Source organism: Blennius ocellaris (genome assembly GCF_963422515.1).
Source record: "Blennius ocellaris genome assembly, contig: SCAFFOLD_92, whole genome shotgun sequence".
Lineage (NCBI taxonomy): Eukaryota > Metazoa > Chordata > Actinopteri > Blenniiformes > Blenniidae > Blennius > Blennius ocellaris.
The window spans coordinates 155,947-167,555 of NW_027662099.1; the positions used below are offsets into that span (position 1 = coordinate 155,947).

General features: G+C 47.7%; 1 protein-coding gene across 1 annotated transcript; it reads right to left on the reverse strand.

The window, feature by feature from the left end:
• Nucleotides 1-5,155: 5,155 nt before the first annotated feature.
• On the reverse strand, nt 5,156-9,812 carry LOC308148295 (uncharacterized protein; the record flags this gene model as incomplete). Its single annotated transcript, XM_080521741.1, has 2 exons — nt 5,156-8,499; nt 8,796-9,812. Coding segments are annotated over 2 exons (4,361 nt in total), but the record flags the coding sequence as incomplete, so codon positions are not given.
• Nucleotides 9,813-11,609: the final 1,797 nt, after the last annotated feature.

The following is an 11,609-nucleotide window of genomic DNA, read 5'->3' on the forward strand; positions in this document are numbered from 1 at the left end:
TTTCCACCAGGACTCGCCTCCGCTGGCACACGGCGGCCATCGTTCCGTTTAAATCCGAGTAATTAGCCGCTGCTAGCTGTTAGCAGAAGTTTAAATCCCACCGGAGGGAAACACACACACAAAAAAAAAAAAAAAAAAAAAAAATAGTCCCCCCCCCCCGGTTTTTAGCGCCGTCAAACTGTGCGGCTCCTTCACAAGGCGGTGGAGGAGAAGGAGACTTTTAAAGGAGTTAAACCTCGCGGGTTGAGGAGAGCGGCGTTCAGGAGGCGCAGGGAGAAACGCGGAGGGAAACTTTTGTTTGCTGGAGGAGAGAGGCGCGCGCGACGAGTTGCCGCGCGGGCGGATCCGCTTTGCACGAGCCGCGCTCTGATTGGAGGAGCGTCACCGCACGCGTCCGGCGGGCGCCTGGTATGCAAATGAGGCGACGGTGGGAGGGGGAGGGGGGGTGGGGGGGGGGGGGGGGTATGCACGCTGCTGAGGGGACAAGTGGGCACGCCATGCACGTAACGCGCACGCGCGCGCGCTAACGCACACAAAGCCAGACAGACACAAACGAACAGATACCCGTAAACACACACACACACACACACACACACACACACACACACACACACACACACACACACACCAATGCTAAACAGACACAAACACACACAAAACAACACTGATACACACAAACACAGTCATGCAGACACACACACACACACACACACACACACTCACACAGACACACACACAAATGATAGACAAACACATACACACTCACATAAACACACACACACACAGACCAATGCTAAACGGACACAAAACAACAAAGATACACACACAGTCATTGAGACACACACACACACACACACACACACACACACACACACACACACACACACACACACACACACACACACACAAAACAACACTGATACACACAAACACAGTCATGCAGACACGCATACACACTCACATGGACACACATGCACACACACACACACATGCACACTCACATGAACACACATGCACACAGACCAATGCTAAACAGACACAAACACACACAAAACAACACTGATACACACAAACACAGTCATGCAGACACACACACACACACACAGACACACACACACACACACACACCAATGCTAAACAGACACAAACACACACAAAACAACACGGATACACACAAACACAGTCATGCAGACACACACACACACACACAAACAGATAGACACACCTACACACTCACACTGACAGACACACACACAAATGATAGACAAACACATACACACTCACATGAACACTCATACCAATGCTAAACAGACACAAACACACAAAACAACACAGATACACACAAACAGTCATGCGCACGCACACACACACGCAAACACACACGCAAACACAAACAGACAGACACACCTACACACTCACACAGACACACACACAAATGATAGACACATACACACTCACATGAACACATGTGCACACACACCAATGCTAAACACACACAAAACAACAGATACACACAAACACAGCCATGCAGCCACACACACACACACACACACACAAACAGACAGACACACATACACACTCACACAGACACGCACACAAATGATAGACACACACATACACACTCACATGGACACACATGCACACACACACCAATGCTAAACAGACACAAACACACAAAACAACACAGATACACACAAACAGTCATGCGCATGCACACACACACGCAAACACACACACAAACACAAACAGATAGACACACCTACACACTCACACAGACACACACACAAATGATAGACACATACACACTCACATGAACACATGTGCACACACACCAATGCTAAACAGACACAAACACACACAAAACAACACAGATACACACACAGTCAGGCAGCCACACACACACACACCAATGCTAAACACACACAAAACAACAGATACACACAAACACAGCCATGCAGCCACACACATACACACACACACACAAACAGACAGACACACGTACACACTCACACAGACACGCACACAAATGATAGACAAACACATACACACTCACATGGACACACATGCACACAGACCAATGCTAAACAGACACAAACACACACAAAACAACACAGATACACACAAACACAGTCATGCAGCCACACACACACACACACACACACACACACACTAACAAACACAAATAGATAGACACACATACACACTCACACAGACACACATGCACACACAGACAAACACACACACGACAGACACACATACACACTCACACAGACACACATGCACACACAGAGACAAACACACACACACGATAGAACACACAAACTCAGACCCATGCACAAAATGACACACATCCACCGGCACACACACAACGAAAGACACGCACACACACATCCACACTTTTCTTATGTTTAAACAAAAAAACTACACAATTATAAAACTTAAAAATCTAAATTGTGCTGAGCTTGCATGTTCATCAATCTCCACATAAAAGCACCCACTTACAAGTCTTTGATGTTCCTTGTTACAAAGCCTGTCTTCAATATTGACCTTCCTTACGTCTATGAGTCACTTCTCTGATAATCCAATCATCTCCTCACCTTTGATGTTCAGTTCAGGGCTGCAGGGTCACAAGGTCACAAGGTCATAAGGTCATAAGGTCATCAGTTCATCGACACTCTGACAAGGATAATCAGCATTATGTGGTAAAGACAAGTCAGAATATGAAAAAGAAATACAGTATCATGAGGAACGGAACTCTGAATAAGGAAAACAAGTTTGTATTCATTTTAAAAAGTGAAAATATTGTGAGAAAACAACCTGAATAATGAGAAAAAAGTCTGAGTAATAAGAAAGTCAGAATAAAATGTTTAAAAAAAAGTCTGAATAATACTAAGAGGTCAGAATAAAAAGGGAAGAATCCTGAGTAATTGCTCAAAAAGTTAGAAAAATAAGTTTAAAAATCATGTGAAAAAGTTATGGAAAAGTCTGTATAAGTAAAAAAAAAAAAACCTTTTTGCTGTGTTCTCTAATATATAACACCTTACATACTGCACTTTTTATAGACTGCTCTTCCATTAGCCCTCTGGTGGATAATAAAAGCAGAATATATGCACAGAAAACAAAGAAAAATAGTTCTAATATGTATTAATATTAGCATTAATATGGAAAAGTTAGAAAAATAAGTTAAAAAATCATATTAAAAGGAAAAAATTGTATGAAAAAGTAATGGAAAAGTCTGTATAAGTAAAAAAGACAACTTTTTGCTGTGTTCTCTAATATATAACACCTTACATACTGCACTTTTGATCGACTTTATAGCCCTCTGGTGGATCATAAAAGCAGAAAACAAAGAAATATAGTTCTAATATGTATCGGTTTAAGTTATATATACTGTATTTTTAAAAAAAGGCTTTCATCCTTCAGAGGTTTAAAACATAATTTCTCAAACATCCCTGCATTCCATCCAGACAAACAGAGAATCAGACAAAGTATCTGTAAAATGTGTTTTAATAGGTTGGTGGATGAAAATAATAAAAAAAAAAAATCATGAAAACAAGTTCCTCTTGACTGCGTCTGGACACACGATGTGAAATGACCCAAGCACAAAAAGTTTAAAAAGATATAAGATCCAGATAATAATCAACACAGTGGTTAACGTGACACATCCGTCCAATTTTAAATTGATTATCTCACACTAGTGTAGATTTTATTCCTTCAACTCAGGGTAAGGTAGTTTAAAACAAGAAAGCCGTTGCTGGGCTAATCCCCCGCCGGAGGGCTTTCTATTTTCTCACAAAGCCAGCTCTAAGGCAGCACACTTGGTATACTAGCGGGTGTTCCATGGGTCCTAGTAGATCATTATGTAGAATCTGAAAGGCCTTCTTCATAAGCTATGTCAAAATACGTCTCCAGAGCCCAAAAGGTGTTTTTATGCTACTTAGTGACCCTGTGACCTGATATGCAAATGAGGTCATGGTCACCATGGTGCCCCTTCTCCCCAGGTGGAGTGTCCATGTGTGAAGTTTGGTGACTGTGGGCCCAGGAACTGCTGAGAAATGAGGAGAAATGTTTATATGAAAATACATGTATTGTGCAACCATGACGAGCAAACTTCAGACCCTACCAATCTTCAAGGTCAAGGTCAGGTCACTTGGTGTACTGGAGGTTATCCCTGGAGTGTGTATCATGTGTGTATAACATTTCAGAGCCCTAGCTCAAAAACCTAGGCCTCCAGAGCCCAAAATGTGTTTTTAAGCACTTCGTGACCCTGTGACCTACTTAATATGCAAATTAGGTCAAGGTCACCATAGTATCCCTTCCCCCTCTGAGATGTATCCACATGTGAAGTTTGGTCACTGTGGGCCCAGGGGTTGCCGAAATATAAGTAGAAACGTTTGAATGGACGGACGTACGGACGTACGGAGACTGTTTCAAGATCCCCCTTCGGGGCCTATCGGCTACGGCGGGGGATAAAAAAATCTAGTTTGTGGGTCATAAAGCGAACGCAGAGCAATTTTGGTGTCCTTGTATGTTTCTAACAAATGGTAACAATTTCAAAAAAAAAAAAAAAGGAAAGACGACATTATATTGCAAGAAATCAGTTCACTTTATGAGAAATTCCATCGTGTAGACATACTTTTACCCGTCCTTACACCTCTACAGCTTTAGTACCGTGATAATTATTACTATTATTGCAGGTATAATTATCAGTCGTGAAAACTGCACTTCATGAACTGATTGAACTTAAAAGTGAATCTGCACACTGATACAGCAAATCAAGCTGAACGCTTAATGGCTTTTAAAATTGCTACTTCAAATAATAGATTTCTATTGTATCTATGTACATTATATACATATTAAAATAAGTTACATAATGCACAGGTAAAAGGGTATATTATCTACTAGGTACATATATATATTATAAAGGTCTGTGACAGTATGGCTTTGTAGATATACATTATACAAGCAAGAACAGTCTTTTAGCATGGTATTTAGCTTGGATGCTAGTCTAAACTTGTCATTACGGAGGACATTGAAGATATTGTATGAAAAAGAAAAAAATAATAATTCTAGGACTATTCCAGTCGACCTGAAAGCTTCGAGACAGCTATCCACTGACTGCGTAGGCCACACTATGGAGCACGAGGAGTAGCCTCTACTTGCTAAGCAGCGTTTTAAGGGAGCGGGTGAGTGCGTTAGCGATAGCCGACATGGTGCTGGAGTGGCGTACCAGGGCTTTCATACTGTGCTCCCCGGGCGCCCCCACCGTGGCGGCCTCCGCCGCCCTGAGCAGGCAGATGTAGTTCATGACCACCTCGTCCACCTTGGCCACGACCTCCCTCTGCTGGCGCGAGGCGGCGGCGCCGAGCCCCCTCACCAGACACATGCAGGCCTCGCAGAGGCAGCACAGCACCTGGAAGCTGCACGTCACGGCCAGCAGCATCTCCTCGGGGGTGGCGTGGGCCTGCGCCATCCTCCGGCACGCCCGGCCCAGCTCCTTCGACTCCACGGCGAGGAGCTGCTTGTACTGCGACGCGTCCTGCGTCGGCATCTGGACGCCGCGGTCGCAGCGGCCCACGCTGGACCTCACCAGCGCGATGAGCTCGCTGGCGTCGCGGCGGACGTCGGCGAAGCCGGAGGGGAAGCCGTACATGTGGTCCTTGAGCGCGTTGATCCTCGCCAGGCGGTCGCTGAAGCTCATGTTGTTGAGCACCTCGCCGTACAGCTGCTCCCCGGCGGCGTCCAGCGTGGCGTCGCAGGGCGGCGGGCCCGGCGCCCCGTCGGGGTCGGCGTCGTTTCCGCCGCGGCTCCGCCGGGGCCTCTCCCACTCAACGTCGTCCTCTTCCCCCTCGCTTTTCCGCTTGAAGAAGCAGTAGCTGAAGGGCCCGTTGCACCTCCAGGGACTGGTGTCCAGTTTCTGAGGGCCCTTCGCGTGTTTGGCGTCTTTCTGTAAAGGAAATGCCACGGACGCCCTTCTGCTGTCCACCCTGCTGCCGGTGGACCAGCATGTCGTGTGGCTAGCTACAGAGCCTTGAGAGTAGCTCTTGGAGAGGCGCTTCCTGTTCGGTCTCCGCTGGACCTTAGTGTCGCCTTGCTGGGGCATCGATGGCGAAAGGGGCTGCTGGCTCCGGCTCCGGGTGGGCTTGTCGAACAGAACCTCCACGCTGCCAGAACCGGCGGTCACGTTGCTGGAGCTGCGCTTGAGCTCCCGGCCCCGCTGCAAGCTATTGCAAAAGGGGTCGGTCAATGGCAGGCTCGGGCTGGAGGCGTGGGTGTGGTTGTGATTTTGCCGGGACTGAACGGGATGTAAGAAGTCCTGTGGGCATCCTGAGTTGCTAGAGCTACTGTTGGCTTGGGTGGGGAGGGGCAACGACGGGGGGGGCAGCGGGGGAGGGGGTGGAGGAGGTGCCGACTGCAGGTTGGGCGTGGGAGAGGTCACGTAAGCTCTCGCGTTGGTCGACACCTGCCTGATGAAAGCGGAAGGGTGGTCTCCCCTTCCGAGTGAGATGGTGTTGAGGTCCGCTCGCTGGCCACTCGCACTCGGAGCGGCGGAAAAGCAAAGAGGGTCGTTCGGGTGAGGGTGGGAAGACTGGCGCACCGCGTTTTTTGCCCTCGGCTCTGTTCTGAACCAGTCGTCCGTGGTTCCGCTGGGTTGGCTTCTCGACCGAGGCGGAGGGCGGCTGGCGGTTCCGCCACCGTCACGGTTTCCACCCGTCGCGAGTCCACCATTACGATCCTCTCTTCTGTACAGGGCCAGGAAGTGCTCTGGGTCCATACCGCTCCTCTCCAGCTCACTCTCCAAGCCGGAGAAGGAGCTCCGCCTCTCCGCAGTGGCTTGTCCGAAATCCAGATGGTCGTTCAGTCGTTCAGAATGCGTGTCGGGGCTTCTCTTCAGCTTGGCGGGAAGCGTGGCCGAGTGGTATGAACACGGGTTTTTATTCGCCATCTGCAAGGCGGCTGCATTGGGGTTGACTACATTTGGGCTGAGGAATGGGGATGATATGGAAGAAGGCATACACGGACAGCGAGCAATTGTATTCCCCCTGTTCTTAACCATTTCAACAAGCTGAGGGTTGCTGGTGATGAATCGCCTGGTGTCTTTCTTCACCGCCCCGCCCATACCTGCGCTGTGCAGCTTCCCTCCCTGATGCATCTGGCTGACCGTTAGATAGTTGATCAGTTGCCGGTAGGCCTCACTGCCTTCCTTTTGGCTCAGCCCCTTGAGACAGGCCTGTTGTTTGGCATGCAGGTCATTGTGCAGCCTCTTACCGGCACTTCCTGTAGGTTCTTTATGCTTCGAGGGTGTGGAGGACAAAGGTCGACCTTGTTCCGACCCGGAACCGGGGTGGTGAATGTTGGGCAGCATTTTCCGGAGGAGCGCAGGGTCGGCGTGAGGGTGGAGGTCTTTTCCCTGAGTGCTCTGGCCAGGGACGCCGAAAGGGACGCCGCTTTTGGCGTCTTCGTAGTTTAGCCCCCTGAGCAACGACGAGGAGGAGCTAGAAAGTGGATGCTTTTGCAAATGGTGATGCTTGGACTTGACTGCTCCTTGACCGAGCGGCGAGTCCGTCGGAGTCGCGCAGGCACTACTGTTTGTGCTGCCGCCGGCGTCCAGTGAGGAGCACAGGGAGCCCTGCAGCGAACTGTGGACTTCCCCTTGCAAACTTGAAATCCTCTTCGCGAGATGGTACTCACATAGCCGCGCGACACTCTGTTGCCTCGAAATCGGCTGATGGTCACTTTGGATATCCGACCCTTGGTCAGAGCTGGACTTCTTGGCCGGGGACAACAAGGACGCCACCAAGAGGTGTTCATCTTGCTCGACAACTTCGGCGCCGCAGTTCTCTGCCACATCCAAAAGGCGATCGGACATTGAGGACGAAGGGTGGAGGTTCCTGTGATGGTCGCGGGGGAGGCTGTTCATGGCGAGGCCCTCGCCGACTGAATTCTCGGACAAAAAGCTATTCTGCCTTCTCTGAGGTTCATCTCGCTCGCAAAACGAAGTGCGCTGGTCCAAATTGAGGTGGCCGCGGCTGCCGGCGATCTCACCTCGGTGTCCCTCCCGCGTGCTAAAGGTGTTGTACTTTCCTCTGGAGTCTGCGGACTTCCTGTGGTGCTTTCCACCCGGCGTGGTGGAGCTGGGACGCTGCAGAGTGGCGGAGAAGTTTGCCTGTGGCCTCACCTCCAGGCTCTCCGGACGCGACGACGCCGTGTCCAGCCGGGGGCTTCGTCTTGGAGGCACCGCCGGAGGCTGGAGGTGCCGCGTTGGACTGCGGGGCTTCTTCTGCGCTGTTCCTCCTGTACAAGGCGACACAGGAAACTCGGTTTTCTCCTCAAGCAAAGGTTGGTATCCTTCCCTTGTGGCAACAAGTAGTCGCATGTGACTCTCGCTGAGCCTGTGAGTAGCAGCTAGTTCAGAGATTTCAGTCATCTCTGAGGAGTTGGTCTCATTGCCGGAATCAGAGGACGACTCTGGACTAAGGCCATGAGATGTGTAAACACCTACAAGGTAAAAGATATAGGTAAATGTCAACTGGTGATTTATGTGTACATACAGGAATATTTTTGATAAATTAACCCAAAAAGCCAGTTATATCAGTGGCTTTAGTGCTACTTCTGGAGAAAGAAGGTCAAAACGAAAGCTAGATGATGGAAAATAAAATGATCTGTGAGCCTATTTGTTCAACTTCCAAAGACCTGAATGAAACCAGAAAACAGTTATTTGTCAACCGTTAGGTCGACTTAAATTCAATACAAACAAATAAAAGACAGACAACAGGCATTGGTGTTGGACAGACCTGGATTGTGAGTGCCGGGCGGAGGTGGCGGTGGCGGGGGAGGTCTCTGTTCGGACACCGACAGAGCCTCCAGTGCTTGTAGAGTATTCATCACCGCATTCTCCAGCCGTCCCTCCCCTCCGGCGCTCCCCTCCCCCCCGCCGTGTGTCGGTACGGCGTCGATCAGCGACACCGGGATGTCGTCGCTTCCCCGCGTGCCTCGGCGCCTCCCCTCCGACGCCGCGTCCTCGTCAGAGCCGTCCCGGAAGCCCGGCGGCGGCGCCGCGATGGCGAGGTTGAGCGTCTGGAGCAGCGTGTCGTCCTCGTCCTCGTCGACGCCGCCGTCCCCCTCCGGCGGGGGCAGCGACGTCAGGTCGATGATGTCATCGGTCGAGCCGGAAATCTTGAGGAAGGTGGCCTTGCCGGCGGTCGTGGGTAGCCCCGTCCCCCGATCTCCGCCCGGCCGGTCGTCCCCAACGGGCGTGCCCCCCGTGGAGTCCTCCTCGCAGGAGGCGTCGTCGTCGTCCTCGGCGTCGTCCGTCGTGTCGCGGTAGAACAAGTCCCTCAGCAGCGGCTCCTCGCCGCCCTCCTTGGTGATGATGTTGCTGTAGACGTGAGCGAGACCGCCGAACTGAAACGGCGCCTTGTCCTGTTGCGGAAAGTCGGAGTTGTTGTGCAGGTAGATGGGTCTGTGCTCCGGCACCTCGGGACTCTCCGACAGTCTGTCGTAGCCCAGACTCTTCGGTTTGTTTAACGTCGGGTTCCCCCCGAATATGAACGACACTTTGGCGCTACGAGGCGAGTCTTGAGGCGTGTGCCGGGCGGCGGGGGGAAGGGGAGGCGGCAGCGGACTCCTGCGCGTCCCCAGGTCTCGGTCGGGGTTCTGGGGTTCGTGGAAGTACGGAGAAATGCTGTTCTCCCGTTGCCCGTTGTCCGAATACTCCGACTCCCTGTTGTAGATCTCGCCCTGGCTGGGCGACGGCTCCTCCATGTCGCCCAGGGATGTGCTGTAGGGCCACTCCAGGACGCGGTCCTGACCTGCAGACGGCGGCAAAGAAGCATTTTAGTACTTTGTGGCTTTTATACTTTATTCAGGTTGGATTTTTGAACATCCACTTCTCTCTGAGAACTCCACTTCAAGACATTCACACTCTTGAGATTCTGTTTCTGTTTATTCTGGACGTTTTTCGAATCGCTAAAACTCTGGCAATCTTCACCCGTTCGTCACCATTCAAATATCAAATCCTGCAGCTTTTTCGGCGCTTTCCGGCTAAGTTCTAGCTTTTTGAAATCTCGTCAACTTTTTGAAATATTTCAACTTTTGTGCAACTTTTTTCCAATGTTAACGGATGGAGAATTGTTTTAACGAGCTAGAACTTCTTCAAATCTTCACCGATTTCAACCGTTCAACTTTTAAACTGTTCAACTTTTTCAATTGTTGCAACTGTTTCAACTTCTTGAAACTTGTGCAACTTTTTGACACTTTTTCAACTTGTAACATTTTCAACTGACACTTTTTCCACTTTTTCAACTGTTTGACACTTTTTCCACTGTTTCAACTTTTTCAAACTTATTCAACTTTTTCAAACGTTTTTAACTTTTCACTTTTTCCACTTTTAACTTTTCCAACTTTTTTCTACTTTTTCAACTGTTTGACACTTTTTTTACTTTTTCAACTATTTCAACTTGTTGAAACTTGTGAAAGTTTTTGAAAATCGTAAAAAAAATTAAAATCATGCCAATTTTTTGAAAATCGTGCAATTTTTTGAAAATCGTGTAACTTTTTGAAAATCGTGCAATTTTTTTTTTAAATTATGTACTTTTTAAAAAATTGGGTAACTTTTTAAAAAGCATGCAATTTTTTGAAAATTGTGCATTACAGTTTGCCAGCAGCATTCACACTATCATGCATTTGCCGTGGGAAATGCAGATCATCTAGTGTCGACTTGAGTCTTTTTCGGCGGATGGATGAATGGATGGATTATGGTCAAATATGCTTTGATGGCTTATTTTGGTTGTCTCAACTATTTGTGAAAAGTATTTTGTTTTACACGACTAGTATTAATATTGACATAACTATCATTTAAATCAGTGATCCCCAACCTTTTTCTGTCTTATGTACCCCTTGAACGTTTTAATCATATCATGAGTTATTCTTCAACATCTTTAAAATGAAAAGTTGTAATATATTCATATTCCAGGTGTTCCTCATAAAACGTGTTTGTGACATGAGGCCATTTGCATTTTTATATATTTTTTTCATAAATATAAGAAATTGCAGTTTTTGTATCACTACCCCACTCTTCCACAAGGGGGATCAAAGACATTTGATCACTAATTTCATCACACATCATAATATGTCAATGAAAAATAAGTATATAAATGGAGATAATACCTACATGTACATTACTGGGTAGAACTGACCTCCAGGGCGGTGAGACTGATGACATCACATGTTTAAGTGGGACAGTCAGAGTTGCTAAGAATTAAGTTTCATAGAAGACACAAACTGCAATTTCTTCAAATTAATGACAAAAATTAATAAAAATGCAAATGGCCTCATGTCACAAACATGTTTTCTGAGGAAATACCTGGAATAGGAAAATATTGCACCTCTTTGTTTTAAAGATTTTGAAGAATAACGACCCAATGTATTGCCAAAAATACTAAAAAATTATAAAGTTGAGATTAGAAAAAAAAAAAAAATATATATATGCAATTGGTACAATTGATACATACTAAATTCTTCAATTCAATAAATATTTTGTATTGTATAATAACGTATTCATAATTATATCTATTTCTGTGTATATATTATACCATTTTTTAAATTTA